General features: G+C 32.0%; 1 protein-coding gene across 1 annotated transcript; it reads left to right on the forward strand.

Moving 5' to 3' along the window:
- The first annotated feature begins 1,881 nt into the window (after positions 1-1,881).
- On the forward strand, positions 1,882-14,962 carry LOC110617999 (probable E3 ubiquitin-protein ligase XBOS32). Its single transcript, XM_021760989.2, has 10 exons — positions 1,882-2,966; positions 3,066-3,125; positions 3,317-3,388; positions 3,475-3,650; positions 3,747-3,907; positions 4,567-4,625; positions 4,728-4,774; positions 10,805-10,945; positions 12,718-12,809; positions 14,173-14,962. The coding sequence occupies exons 1-10, from the start codon at positions 2,772-2,774 to the stop codon at positions 14,631-14,633; spliced, it is 1,464 nt and encodes a 487-aa protein (XP_021616681.1). The 5' UTR covers positions 1,882-2,771; the 3' UTR covers positions 14,634-14,962.
- Positions 14,963-15,229: the final 267 nt, after the last annotated feature.

The raw sequence follows: 15,229 nt of genomic DNA on the forward strand, positions 1-15,229 counted from the left end.
TTAATTAAAATCGAACTGAATTAAAATAATTAAAATTTTTAAAATTAAAAATCAAATCGAACCGAAATGAATAAAAAATCTAATTAAAATTTTAAATTAATTCAATTTTTTTAATTTTTTTAATTTGAATCTAGTCGGTAACTCTTACGAAAACATTCGTAATAAGCTACTATTTTCTGAAAATTAGTAAATTATAAAAAAATTTACAAATTTGACGGAAAATAATATATATTTACATAAATTAAAAAACATTATAAATATTAGGAAAAAAATATTAAACTAAGTAAATACAAAATATAATATTTCACGTGCTTAAATCATAAAATATTAAATTAAATTTATAAATTTTATAGAATATTTTAAAGGATTGTAGAAAAATTAATCGTTTAACTTAATTTTAACAACTCATACAATGATATTTTGTAAAGTTCTATTATTTTTCGTAAAATATTAAATTATAATAAATTTAGAAACTTAACAAAAATTAACATTTTTTAGTAAATTAAAAATATATTTATATTATAAATACTAAAAAAAAAGTTTAAATCACATAATTTCAATTAAAATTTCAAAATTTTATAGAGAAATTTTAAGGGATTGCAAAAAATTTAATTTTTTTATATAATTTATCAATTTTTACAATGATATTTCATAAAAGTCCAATATTTTTAAAATCAAATAATTAAATTTCTCAATAAAAAGGAGATCTTTTCATCTATACTTCTATCGGTCAACAAATTAGAGAGAATAAATATTTTAAATACCTAAAATATTCACATAAACACTAAAATTATTGTTAATATAGGTGAAATATTTTATATTATATAAATTATATTTTAATTCTTGACTTTTAACATAATTAACAAATAGTTTTTATGTTTTTAAAATTAAATTTTTAAATATTTTTATATTTAATCTATTCAAAATTATAATTATTTTATTTATTATAAATATTAATTTAAACATAATGGTGGTCAAACTTTTAAAAATATAATTTCTTTTTAAAATAATTTTTTAAAAATTATTTGATATCATTTTTAAATGATTGAAATTATAAATATTTTTTTGAAAATTTTGAAATTATCCAATATTAAGTTATTTTAATAAATGGAAATTCAAGAGTAAAATATATTAAAAGACATTTAAGTATTCGATTTAAAAATATAGTAATTAATTTATTAATTATATTAAAATTTAAAAATTACTGTATAGTTTATTTATTTAAAAAAAAATAATAAACACAATAAAAAAAATAGATGAAATGATATCTTATTTAGATGATTTAATTATAAAAATATTTAAATATTTAATTTTAAAAATATAAAAACTAGAAAATTATATTAAAATTTAAAAATTAAAATATAATTTATCCTATACTATAAATATTCTAATATTTCCTTGAATAAAAAGGTGACGTATATTTTAATAATAATTTTATATTTTATTTGTTTTATAATTTTTATTTATTTTATTTTTATATATATTAAAAAATATAATTTTTTTATTAATTTTTTCATTATATTTATTTTAAATATATAATATTTTATTAAATATCAATAGATATTTTGAAAGATTTTTAAAAATAATATAAAATTAAATATAATTATATTACTGTAATTAAAAAAAAAATTTTAAAATGATTGACACGAGGTAAATAAAAATTATAACAAGGAGAGAGTATTAATAATATTAAATTAAAATTATACACGTGTCCTATTTGTGTTAGACTTTAAAACTAAGTGAGATTATTTGATTGGTCAGAAAAAAAAAAAGTGAGAGTGAGATTATTTGCTTTTACAGCTGACTAAGGATTTGCCAAAAAATAAAATTTTATCTTTGCCACGTGTATAAGCAAGTAATCTTTACCATTTCACTGAACACAATTGTTTGTTGCTGTATCTTATTTTTCGGATTTCTGTTGGGCACCCTTTTGGTCAATTTTTTTTCGATCGTTATCTGAATTTCCGGGCTGGAGTTGCTTGATCTGGGTTTTTATGGGTCTTGCATATTTGGAGATGAAGATGGGAGATTTTGATTCTTCATTGTAAGTTTGCATGTTGTAGGAGGTAAAATTTGGGACTTGGTATTGGAGATTTTGATTCTTTGAAGAAAATCAGTAAATGGGGATTGGGATTCTGATTATTTAAGAAATGCATGGAAGTGTTACATGGAAGATTATAGTAGAGATCATCATAGGATTAGTAAGTGAGATTTTAAAAATTAAATAGAATTCAAGTTAATTAGTAAATTGTTTCTAAGAGGAAAGTATTCGTTGTGCTTAATTTGGTGAGAGAATGGGCAGCATAGAAAATTGATTGTGGCTTCATTGTTGTTTCTACTGTTTGTTGGGCTTCTTGAAGTTGACGTGATATGCTTAACTAACCTTGAAAGGGGTCGTATTCAGATTGCAATTTACTTTTTTTTTTTTTTTTGGGGTTTAATCACTGATCAGGTGAAGAGAGTCCCTTCTTTTATTCTTTCGTTTGGATGTGAATTGGAGTCTCTCTGTCAGAATTTGCCTTAGGAATCATCAGTAGTCAGTGAAATTCTGAGTGTTGCAACCAATTCTTTGATAACTAAGTGAGCTTTGGGCGGTCGTTAGTTTGGTAAATGCCAAGGGATTTATGTGACCTGATACTAGTGGCCTGCTTTTCCTTTTTTCCATTTTCCACTTCTTCCATTGTCAAGCTTTAAATGGTTTAAGGCTTGAGGATCGAAGACCCTTTTATTGTTCCATTTGATCGAAAGACTTTCCTGTAGAGCTAAAAATCATGAAATTTCTAAGCATGATGGGTAATTCTTTCGGTTGTTCTGCATCCGGGGAGCGTTTAGTTTCTGCAGCAAGAGATGGAGACCTTCTTGAAGCCAAGGCCTTGTTGGAATGTAATCCAAGGCTTGCGAGGTACTCCACAATTGGCGTTCGAAATTCTCCTCTACATTACTCTGCAGCTCAAGGTCATCATGAGGTATTAACATTTTACATTGACTTGGCAAATCTCTTGTATTGAGGTTGAGAGTAATTTTTATATGTTGAGTAAATTTAACTGTGTTCTTGCATTTTTTAGATAGTATCCCTCTTGATTGAGTCTGGAGTTGATATTGACCTACGGAATTATCGGGGTCAGGTAATATTGTCATTGCCTCACTAATGTTTGTACTATTATTACTATTATCATTATTTGCACCACTTTTTTTATTGGCTGTTACTTCAGTTTTCTCCACATTCATTTCACTTTCCGTTAGTTGAAGAAAATTTGAAATAACTTTACCGTTTCTATAAATAATGAAGCACTCTATTTTTCATTTGGGTAAACAGACTGCTTTGATGCAAGCTTGTCAACATGGTCACTGGGAGGTTGTTCTGATTTTGATGCTTTACAAAGCCAATGTATGCATTTTATTCTCAGTTTTTTATCCTTATCATGTTGAGCGTGAATAGTTTAAAGGATTTTGACTATAAGTGCTGGTATATAGATTCACAGATCAGATTATCTTAATGGGGGCACTGCACTCCACTTGGCTTCTTTGAACGGTCACTCTCGTTGCATACGCATCCTTCTTGCAGATTATGTACCTAGTATTGGTGCTTGTTGGAATATATTGAAGGAAAAATCAAATGACAATGGATCAACCTCAGAGTTTGATGAAGGGTACTTTCGACTCTCAGTTCTTTGACTTTCGCTATCTGCATTTTCCCATTTTATGCTGTGTTAATTTGCCATTTTGTGCTATTTTGCTTGCATCAGTGCTCTCCATGAGGTAATCAATAGATCTGCTGATGCAGGCATCACTGCTCTGCATATGGCAGCACTAAATGGGCATCTTGATACTGTTCAATTACTGTTAGACTTGGGAGCTTCCGTTTCTGAGGTCACTGTGGATGATGGAACTACAATTGATCTCATAGGTATTATCCTTATCTTTCACATTGATAATTTTTTTTTCTATTTATAATGAATTTCTTAGTTATTCAGTAAATTTTCAGGATTTAACGGTAACAGAGGCGATGTTTTAGTTGTCATTATTATTTTTTTGTTGGATATTACTTTGAAGTTATACCTTTCTGACTTAGGTACGAGATTAAAAGCTTCACAACCTAACCTTAGTGTTAAAGAATTTCCTTTCCTTGTTTGAATAGTAGTCAGAGGCTTGTTACATGGAATGGATTTTCTAATACATTTCAAGTCATCATTGCAAGGAATCAATTTTAGGGTTATCTTAGTTGAAAAGTAAAATGGTGGGTAATATGTAGGATGACCAATTAGACATGTTTTTTTCTTGCCATATATAGAAAGCGAAATCGCAAACATGGTTGCATAATATCTAATTGTTAAATACATAACTAATTATTAATGTGACATTGTAGTAGAATATGCTACTTGATAAACACATATATGACTTTTTAGGTCTGGCCAACACATGTTTAACTATTGGACAGCTACCTCTTTACTGTTGTTAAAGATGAATACAAGTAAATACCTCTAGGCTACTATTATTCTGGATTGACTCTTTTAGCTTTGCAGTTAAAATATTTTGTAAAGTTGTACGCCTTTTGTTACTTTTCAGGTGCTGGAAGCACACCTCTCCATTATGCTGCATGTGGTGGAAATGCACAGTGTTGTCGAGTATGTTAATTATTAAAGAAGAATAAATCTGAAATCCACTATGATGTTGCAGTTATAATCATTATCATGAAGCTTTACCATCTTCACATCTATTTTTGTCAGATTTTGATTGCCAGGGGTGCCAATCTGACTGCTGAAAATGCAAATGGGTATGCATCTAGTATGTTTACTACTCCCATGTTCAAATCTGCATTTGGTATCCTCTTGCTGTAGAAGTAATCTCCTTTTGTTATGCAACTATGCTGTAGAGAAACCTAATACTGTATTTGCTGAGAGAGTTTTGAGCGGAAGGGGGGGAACTATTAGTGATTTTATTTTATGGAGATTTTTCTTTTGAGGATGAAATAATGATTTAGGTTAAATAAAAAATGGATATCCCCTTCAATAAATCTAACATGTTGGACATCTGGATTGTGGGCATGTTGGAGATTTGCTGGGAAAACAATGATTTAGTTTCCTCCAGCAGAATGATGCTTACTCTGGGTGGAGCCTAACATAAGGCATATGAATTTCTTTTTCTGTGCTTCCTGTTTGATCTTTATGTCTTTATATCTTCACTTTTCTCCATGATATCTTTAATCAGCATGTATACTTTATCCAAGCTTTGTAGTTGACACAATCAGAAATTAATTGCTTAAAAATACATTAGACTATCCTTTCTCCCCCTGCAACCTCAAGTTTAAATATCTACTGTTGAACTTATGTTAGGCTGAAGTAGGTAGAGTGCCAGATGGTGTCCATTAATCCACAAAATCCTTAGCACTAGATGGTACAGGCACCTCTCAAGATAAAGGGTCTGGGGAAAAGTTGACCACGTAGATTCTTGAAAAGAGCATCACAATGTTGTTAAGATTTGCCTTAGGCACATGGATCATAGTGCTTCAATACCAACGTCTCTACTAGTGAAAGTTGGTGAGTTTACATGTTTTACGGTCCTAGCTTCTTTGATAGATTTAGGAACAAAAATACATGGCAAGAAATAAGAAGGCCGAAATCGGAGCTTGTAATTTGTATTAATCAAATAACATTGAGCCTTTACCATACTGTTCACACTCTAAACAGTTATTCTAGCAATAAGGAGAAAGAAGAAATGACCAGGAGAAATCCCCTGAACCAGCTCAAGCTAGCCCCAGCAATAGCTGATAAATTAAATACAGAAAACCATAGCTTTTCTAGCTTTTTTTTTTTTTTTTTTTTTTTTTAATTTCTTTATTTACAGACATCGTAAGGATCACTCATTTCCCATGTGGTCAGCTCCTAATATTGATTCTAACAGTATAACTTCCTACTCATATTCTTCTAGTTATCCCATTCTAGAATATTCTTCTCCTTCCTTGCCACCTGCTCCCTTCTTTCTGAAATTCCGTCTGTAGTGCACCTTTCAGAGGCTTAGGATCTCCCTTTTTGCTATCATTGCCCTGTTCTTCAAAAGCATCCTTCTCCTCAAGGCTGATATAAGGAAATTAATTTATAACATCAATACAAGGCATTCATGTAGCTCTGAGCCTTCTTCAACTGTTTTACCTTTCCATTTGATCAGAACTTCAGTAACCCATTTGCATTCTTCAATTGATATCGTGTTTGCAATACTGATCCAGGTTCAATTAATTCCTTTTTCACTTCTGTTCCCACTAATAATTCCTGAGTAATAGTATGGTTCCTTATCATTTGTTGAGCTGAGATGAATGAAATATGGGGTGAATTTTAAACCCATCAGGTAATTGCAAGCAGTAAGAACAGGCCCTATCCTTTAAACAATTGCAAAAGGACCAAAATATCTTGCTGCCAGCTTGGAATGGATAAATTGCTTAAAAGTAGACTGTTGATGTGGTCTCAATTTAAGGAAAACAAAATCACCAACATTAAAATGAACATCTCACCTGTTTTATGTGCTGCTTTAATCATGCTTTGTTGTGCCTTGGTAAATTGAGCTGCAATTGGCGATGCAATTCATCTCGAGTAGCTAGATCTTGTGCCATGGTCTCCACCTTTGTTTCACCCAGCATATATTGGTGTAAAGTCGGAGGGATCTCCCATACACGCCTCAAAAGGTGTCATTCCGCTGCTGTATGATAACTTGTATTCTGCCAATATCCTACCCTAGGAAGCCAGCAACACCAATGCTTGGACAGTTTAGAAGTAGAGCTATGCAAATAAGTCTCAAATGCGCTGTTCAGAACTTCAGTTTGGCCATTTGTTTCCAGGTGATATGCAATACTCATCTTCAGTTGAGTCTCCTGTACTGTGAATAATTCTGACAAAAAACGACAGATAAATTAAGGATCTCGGTCACTTACAATTGTTCTTGGCATTCCATGGAGCCTAATTATCTCCGTAGCAAACACCTCTACTATTTTCTTTGTTGTATATGGATGCTTGATAGAAAGGAAGTGGTCATGTTTTGACAAACAATCAACTATAACCAATATAGCATCCATGTCATTGGATCGAGGAGACCTTGTTACGTATCGAAGGAAAGATATAAGAATAGGGCTGGGTAAGCACTGTAATTGGAGGGAAAAGTTGTTAGAGATAGTTATAACTACTGAAGTAGTTAGAGCAGTTATTTTAGGAGGGAAATCTTGTATAAAAGAGCTGGAACTATGTATAGATTCATTGAGAATTCTTGAAGAATCATTAATAATTCTCCCCTCCCTTGTTCTCTTTCTCTCTCTCTCTCTCTCTCTCATCTTCTTTATCTCCTCTCTACTCCTATTCTTCTATCTCTCTTTTCTGTTCTCTATTCTCACAAAATTCTGAGTTAGGCTTCTATGTAACAGACCTCTAATAAAGTCCAACGAAATCTCTTTCCAAATTACGTTTGTAATTGGAAGAGGTTGGATCAAACCTGCTGGTAGATAGCTTCATATCATCATTTTTGCTTTTTTGACTGATCAAACATTTAGAGACAAAGTGCTGAATCTCTTAATCTTACCATGACAATAGAGATTAGAAGCGTGGGATTTATATGTTCGAAAAGCTCTCAAATGTCTTATGGAGGGAGAAGAGTGAAATTTCTGCTAATAACTTTGGGTGCACTAAGATGTCTGGTAGGACCACCCTCCCTTTGAAGAACAACCTTTATGAACCAATGAATAATTTGGATGTGAGGCTGGGTTCAATTGAATGTCTTGAATTATTTGTTGAAGATGACAATCAGCTTGGATTTCCTTTTCAATGAGATCCCAATCTAACCAATAGGAGGAACTAATAACAACAATTTCAAAATCTCCATCATGTCTAAATCATAGCCCAATAATTTTGCCCGAGAACTGGTCTTTCCAGGTTTATACATGATTACAAAATCGTAGCCCAATAATTTTGCACCCACTGTTGCTGAGCTGGGGTTGCTATTTGTTGCTGCAATAGATGCCTCATACTTTTGTGATTTGTCTGCACAGTAAACTTCCGGCCCAGCAGGTAAAGTTGTTAGTACCAAAGCCATCGGCTTTTTTTCACTAGCGAACTGATAATATTCAAAGGAGATAAAGCTTTACTGAAGTAGGCAATGGGCCTATACTCTTGCATCAATACAATTCCTAGCCTAGAAAACTAGAAGCATCACATTTGATTATGAATTTCTTTGAGAAATCAGGTTAGGGAAGAGATCAAAGATTGTCTTCAAGCGAAGCAGCATGTCCTCTGTATGGGGCTTACATAATGGTTGGAACAAAGACACATTTGGTTATCAATTCCAATGTGGCAGGTAAAGGCATATATCCGCATCGCCAAATCAATAGTCCAGTCTGCTTCAAAGTCACAGATGCTTGCTGGGCTTGAGGCGTCCAACTGATTTTCCTCTGATTCTCCTTCTTCAATAGTGGGGTTAAGGGCGGTGCCACTGACGATAGCCTTTGATACACTGGTGGTAATAACCTGCCAACTCAAGGAATCCTAAAACTCCTTTCAACGACTTTGGTTGAGGCCAATTCATAACAATTGAGACTTTTGAAGGATCCATCTCTACCCCATGGTTTTACTAGAGGTGCTTTCCTTTTGGCTAACCCTAAAGCAATGTTGAGACAATAGTTGCAACACAACTTTTAAATGCTTCAAATGATCCTGCCAACTTCAACTGTAAACCAGAATATCATTGAAAAAAAAAAACCAAAATGAAATGCTGCAAATGTGGTTTTAACATATTGGTGGTTGTAGCTTGGAAAGTTGATGGTGCATTAGTCAATCTGAATGGCAAATGAATTCATAATGGCCATGGTGGGTGGGGAAGGCTGTTTTGGGACATAGTTATTAAAGGCTCAATGTGCACCAAGGGGTCTTGGAGCCTAGGTCCAAAGCATAGGCACACACCTGAGCAAAGTGAGGCACCAAAAAAATTCACAAAAATAAGTTATATACACACTATAAATTTAGTTAATATAATATTAGTTACATATAAAAATATACATAATCTACTATTTCATTACTTGTTTTTTTTTTTTTTTAATTTTATTGCACTACTAACATTATCAATTAAAGTACCTTGTATGAGTGAAAATTATTATTAAAATACATTATACTACTTTCATTTTTAATTAAATATAATATCAAAATGATAATTTTAATTTTCTAGTGTATTAAAATTTTACATTTTCTAAATGTTTAACAATAACATAATTTCAGATTATTTTTAAATGAATTTTATAAATTTATTATGAATAACTATATATTTAATTTTAAAAAATTATATTGAATATTTGTTTCATGCAAAATATTGAAACCACATGAAATTTGAAAATGCATTAATAAGCATCAGCACATTATATTGGACACTTTGCATGTTATCAATAATTCACACATGACCCTTTTGCATGTTAATACAAAGCTGGCTGCAGAGAAAAAAAAAAACAGAGTAACAGGCGAGCTTGTATTAATCAAATAAACGGCCAGCCTTTACAATATCTCTTCGCACTCTAAACTGTAATTCTAAAATAAGGAGAAAGAAGAGATAACTAGGAAAATCTCCTGGATCACCTCAAGCTAGCCCGGCAGTAGCCGATAGTACAGAAAACTATAGCTTTTCCAGCTAAAATCTGTTTATTATGTACAATGTAAGGACCACTCATTTCCGATTTGGTCAGCTCCCATAATTTACTCTAACGCTATGAGTTCCTTCTCATATTCTTCCAGCTTCCCATTGTAGAATATTCTCTTTCTTTCTTGCCACCTGCTCCCTTCTTTCTGAAATTCTTGCTGTAGTACACCTTCAGAGGCTTAGGATCTCCCTTGTTGCTATTATTCTTGTTCTAGGTGCACTGCTTGCTCTCTATCGCATCCTCTTACCCAAAGCCCATGGTTTTATATTAGTAAGTTAAATAATAATTTTGATTACACTTGATTACATCTGGATTTACTATTTTTTCATAAGTAGGGGAAGTCGCATATATGTTGTATGTTACTTATCCCAAACTAGCTTGTCAAACTTTGAACTGGAACTATTGATTGGTTCATTGGCTTAACTCGTGTCGGAACCTATGTTCCAGTCTGGTTGGAAACTTTTTTGTTAAAAAAATGGGTATTTTAATTAAGACTCTATTTGTTTGTGAAAAATAACTTCTATGTGAAAAATATTTTCTAAAAAAGTAACTTATTTTCCATTATTTGATTATAATATAAAAAATAAATGATAGTAATAAATTTATATATAATAGTGTTAAGAAGATTCTCAAACTCTGGAAAAATTACTCCTTTTGAAAAGGGAAAATTATTTTCCTTAAAAGTCTCAATTTTCCTTTTGTCCAGGAAAATATTTTCGGATGACTAATTTTGCTAGTATCCCAAATGTTAGAAATGTAGAATATTTTCATCATTAAATAAATGGAGGCTAAATTGAAAAATTAAGGATACTTTATATATAAGGTGTATTTGTTTGATTAACATGCAAACCATTGAAGGAAAAAATAATTACATCGGCAACATAATTGGCCTTTTAGGTGCTAGTTCAGGTGTTCAGAAGATCATTTCATTTTGACGTCATATTCTTGGGGACAGATATGTGTCCTGGAAGCTGGGAATGAAACCCAGTTATCACTTCATATTTTGGGTCCAATTCATGCAGACCATTGAGTTGTATCTTAATTTTTATGGGAGTAAGCATATTGTTTGTGCGCTTTTTATCTTTATTAATTGAAAGTGGTTGACTTATTTTTCTCTTTGGTGCTTTTTCTTTTTTCCGGTTCAAGCCGTACTCCTTTGATGATTGCGCATTTGTGGCATAGAAATGAACTTGAGGAAATACTTAGCATGCAGCCAGAACGCCAACCCCAAATGTGTCCTTCACCATATCTATGTCTTCCACTAATGAGCATTTTCAAAATTGCCAAGTGAGTATGGTTTGACTGTCATATTGCTTTGGTTTTATACTGCATCAAGCAATGCTATGTCATATAACTTGCCATATGAACATTGAATTTTTTATCCTCAACTTGAACTCTTAGAGTTTCGAACACTTCCCTTACTAGTATTTTACATCCTAGCATGCATTTTATTTAGTGAATTGGTCAGTATAGGACCATGGTTCTAAATTGCAGTTGCAGCTGCTTTTACGGTCACAATTGCAGTAACAGATAATGGAAACAGCATGTAATGGCTGTAATGTAACAGTAAATGCCTGTTGCTATGCATTTTTTTTCTAAATTTACAAAATTCGTGACATGAATAAATACTCAAAAGATTTAATTAAAATTAAGATATCTAGCTTAATAATAAGCATAAATATAAAAAATAAAGATCAAAATGATCAATCTAAAACCAAAGAAACTATGTAGATAGTAAAAAATTACCTATTTATTCCTGAAAATTAAATAACTAGGTTAATAACCTAAGCATTTGATTGAAAACTAGGTTTCAAACTTACTATTTAATTTGGGATAATTAGTCTCAAGAGTTTATTATGTATTTTTCCTAAACTTTAACTTGCTGAAACTTAAATTTATACTTATCAAATATTATTAAAGCCTAAAACTTTCTTTGATATATATATATTTTTTGGATGAATTTACCTAAAAATGATTGAAAAAATAGCTACAAATTAGGAAAAGAAAACAATAAATCACTTTACTCTTCTTTGCTTCAAAACCGTCTTGTCTATTTGATGATGTATGCTATTGAACTCAAAAAAATTTGCAGTGATTTAAGGATTTCACTTAAGTTGATTGTGGAAGGAATTGAGAGAGTTGAGAGAAAATGGCTTAGTTGCCTAGAAAGAAAATGAAGAGCTAAAATGAATAAGTCAGTTTTCTGCCCAAAAAAGGTGCTCTTTGCTGCCTTCGGTATAAACAATGTTAAAAAAAGATAGATTATGAGCTGGGAAAAGAATGGCTGTTATGCCTTTAAATAATGGTCTGTAATAGCCGTTACTAAAAATCCCTTTTAAATAAAAGTGGTAATGGTAACGGTAAGCTAAACACAACGGCTGATATTTAAAAATCACCATAGGACAGGACAATGTAATAGCCCATTTTTTATGCACCAATTAGTCAAACAAAGAGTTGATGCTTGTCCTTTCCAGTCCTTGGTTTTCTGTCCATTCACTTTTCGTGCAGTACCTTAATATAAAAAATCTAATATTTTTAAAAACTTGATAAGATAACAATATAAAAACTATTAAATATCTTGAACATCATTAATGCATAGATTTTTTTTTTTTCTGAAATATTCTTATTTTTTATCACTTATACATTGAAATACTCGTATTTAATATTATTTATATATCATTAATTTATTGTGTTGAATGTATTTATTTAATTAATATAATACTTATATATTTCAAAATATCAAAAATGATTTTATATAACTAATTTGTCTTCTCCATAAAATATACCAAACACAAGGCAATCTGTCTTATATATATATATATATTTATTCCATATTGTCATATATCTTGCACCAAGTGCACACTTAGTGCCTTTATGAACTTTTTCTCTTATGGCCCAAGTGAAATGTGAGTCAAAAAGCTGAGAGGCAAGTAAAAGCTTTTGCACTTTGGTTAGCACTAATTCATGAAGAGATCATTTAAAGGAGAGTATAGTATCATTCTACGCCTATATGCTCTTTGATGACAAGTGATTTTTTTTTTTTTTTGGACTGTTTCCAGGGAATGTGGATGGAGGGATGAGGCTTTTCTACCCAAATGTCAGGATCCTTGTGTCGTTTGTTTGGAAAGGAAATGCACAGTTGCTGCAGAAGGCAAGTTACTTTTAATAGCTAATACTGTCCAACATTCCATTATGATTCTAAGAATAATATCATTAGACTGCATAATTTATGAGAAGAGACGTTATTTTAACACACAACTTGAGATCTATATTTTATCATGGTCATTGTCTACTGCTCTATTGAACATCCTGAGATTGCAAAAATTAGGTTGTAGGTTTGTTTGTGCCTTAATAGTAGCCACTTAATTCAAAAAGTGCTGAAGAGTAGGAGATTCTTGGGATCAGTTCTCAGGGATTTTCTTTCATGTGATTTTTGTTGTATATTTTGGTCTGCATCTATTTTATTTGGGCTAATAATCTAATATGTCATAAGTTTTTGTGAGCCTTTTCACCTTCTCATAATGTTTCCCTTTTCTCTTTTTTTATCAAATTTGGTTTATTAGTTGCTGATTTTGTATCATTTGTGTATTATGTGTCTAGACTCTAGAGTGTGTGCACATTCCAAAGTTTGTTGGGATGGAAGGCAAATATGCACAAGTTGTTGATTGGAAGTAGTCCCTCCTAAGCTCTAAAGCCACGAAACAGTGGCATTTGCCAAAGTGGCAACTCTATACTGAAGTAACATAAATTTGTTATTTACTTTGTCCTTTTTCTTTTTAATTGAGCTGGTAATGTACTTAAATCACCAAAGTGGCTTTAGAGTACAAGGTTAGCCCAGGGCAGCTTAAAGAGCAGAAAAATTTGGTGCACATAAAAATTTAGTGGGTGACTGAAAGTACGAGGAAGGGAAATCATATTTTCATATCTAAGATTATTCGATATCTGACATTATAAAACTGATTTATATAAGTTGTCCATTAATGAGAGCTGCAAGTAAAACAATTGTACAGGCCAGTGTGTGATTATAGTAATTTTGTTTGGTTTAACCTAATGCTTTTTGTTTTTAATAAATTATTTATATGAATTTTTATTTTGTTTTAGAAAATGCAATAAAAAGATACATTTCATAAATATATGGATTTTGTGGCATATGAGAATAGGAAAAGACAATTATAAGAATGATCATATTTTTTGTTTTCATAAAATGTAAATTTTTTCTTTTTAAATAATTCTTTCTCCGACTAATCAAACGTTTGTTTGTTCCTTGAGCTGATGGAAAAGAGTCTTGGTTTAGGGAACATGTGCACATTCTTTCATAAGCATTTGTGAACTCAAAAGAGCTTATATTTTGCTTTCCACTGATACGTTAATTTCTATAAATCCTCCCAAAACTCTATTTTCAGAATAGTCATTGAACCTTTGATTGGTTATCTTGTCTGTTATTGTTGAATATTCCTAGTATGCATAATTCCAAGGACCACCAGAATAAAAGGATGTGATGTTTAATGATGCAGGTTGTGGTCATGAATTCTGCACATGGTGTGCTTTGTATCTCTGTTCTACTTTTTGCTCCACCTCAGTAGTTTCTCAAGGTCCTCCTGGATCAGTCGCCTGTCCTCTCTGCCGGCATGGCATAGTTTCATTTAGGAAGCTCCCAGGAACTAGGCCAGCGGTGAAGCCAATTTCCAGAGCAAGTTTGTCGCTGTCCTTCTGTACATGTTCTGGTGAGGAGTCTGAGCCGTCTTCCATGATAAGTGCAGTCTGGAAGCCAGATATTGGATGCACCAGAATTTCCCCTCTTTCTTCTTCTTTCCGCTCTTTAAGTTGCCAGAAGTTCCCATCTGTGATATTCAATGCCAGGGGTTGCATGGGAAATCCAGAGACATGTCCTTCTTTGGTTCCTTGCACGATTGATCAGAATCTACGCAAACAATTGGTGAGATGTCCAAGGCCAAGTTGGACAATCTACTTCTAACTATGCCGCAGTGCGCAGGAGGTCATGGCTAGCTGCAGTGAGTAAGCATGCAACAATAGGATCTGGAAGGTGAGATTTATTGAATATTGTTTTGTTTTCTATTTTCACCAATCTTTTTGTTTGATACAATTGGTTATTTGAATTTGAGATCTCAGTTCTGGAGCGGACACTAGTAGAACTGAGCTAAACTATTGGTTGTTTCCATTTGTTCTTGTTAATAATTCAAGCTTGCAATCTTGGTTGTACATATGAAAAGTATCTGCAATCATATATATAGAATAAATCTCTGGATTTACCTTTTCCATCCAATAGGATTTTATTATTTTAAACTCAGTTGAGGAATCTATCATGATTTTAGCTAATGTCTTTTTTTTTTACGCCGATTGAGTGTATACATTTGGTTATATACATAAAAGTGCATGTAAGAATTAAGAAATCTTTATGTATTGAACTTCGTAATTTGCAAGACCAATCAATAATTGAACCAGAAGAATCTCTTGCAACAACAGCTACTGCTCCATAATTCCCTTGTCTATAGATTGCAACATCAAAATTTAACTTTAGAACACCTGGAGGTGGAGGTATCCACGCGGCGG

This window comes from Manihot esculenta, chromosome 6 (genome assembly GCF_001659605.2).
Source record: "Manihot esculenta cultivar AM560-2 chromosome 6, M.esculenta_v8, whole genome shotgun sequence".
Taxonomy (NCBI): Eukaryota; Viridiplantae; Streptophyta; class Magnoliopsida; order Malpighiales; family Euphorbiaceae; genus Manihot; species Manihot esculenta.

Excerpts from the sequence above, each read along its gene's own strand:
- LOC110617999 (XM_021760989.2), top strand. The coding sequence starts at position 2,772 with ATGAAATTTCTAAGCATGATGGGTAATTCTTTCGGTTGTTCTGCATCC. Across the intron at positions 10,946-12,717 it reads AGCATTTTCAAAATTGCCAA|GGAATGTGGATGGAGGGATG; the intron begins GTGAGTATGGTT and ends GACTGTTTCCAG. Across the intron at positions 12,810-14,172 it reads ATGCACAGTTGCTGCAGAAG|GTTGTGGTCATGAATTCTGC; the intron begins GCAAGTTACTTT and ends TTAATGATGCAG.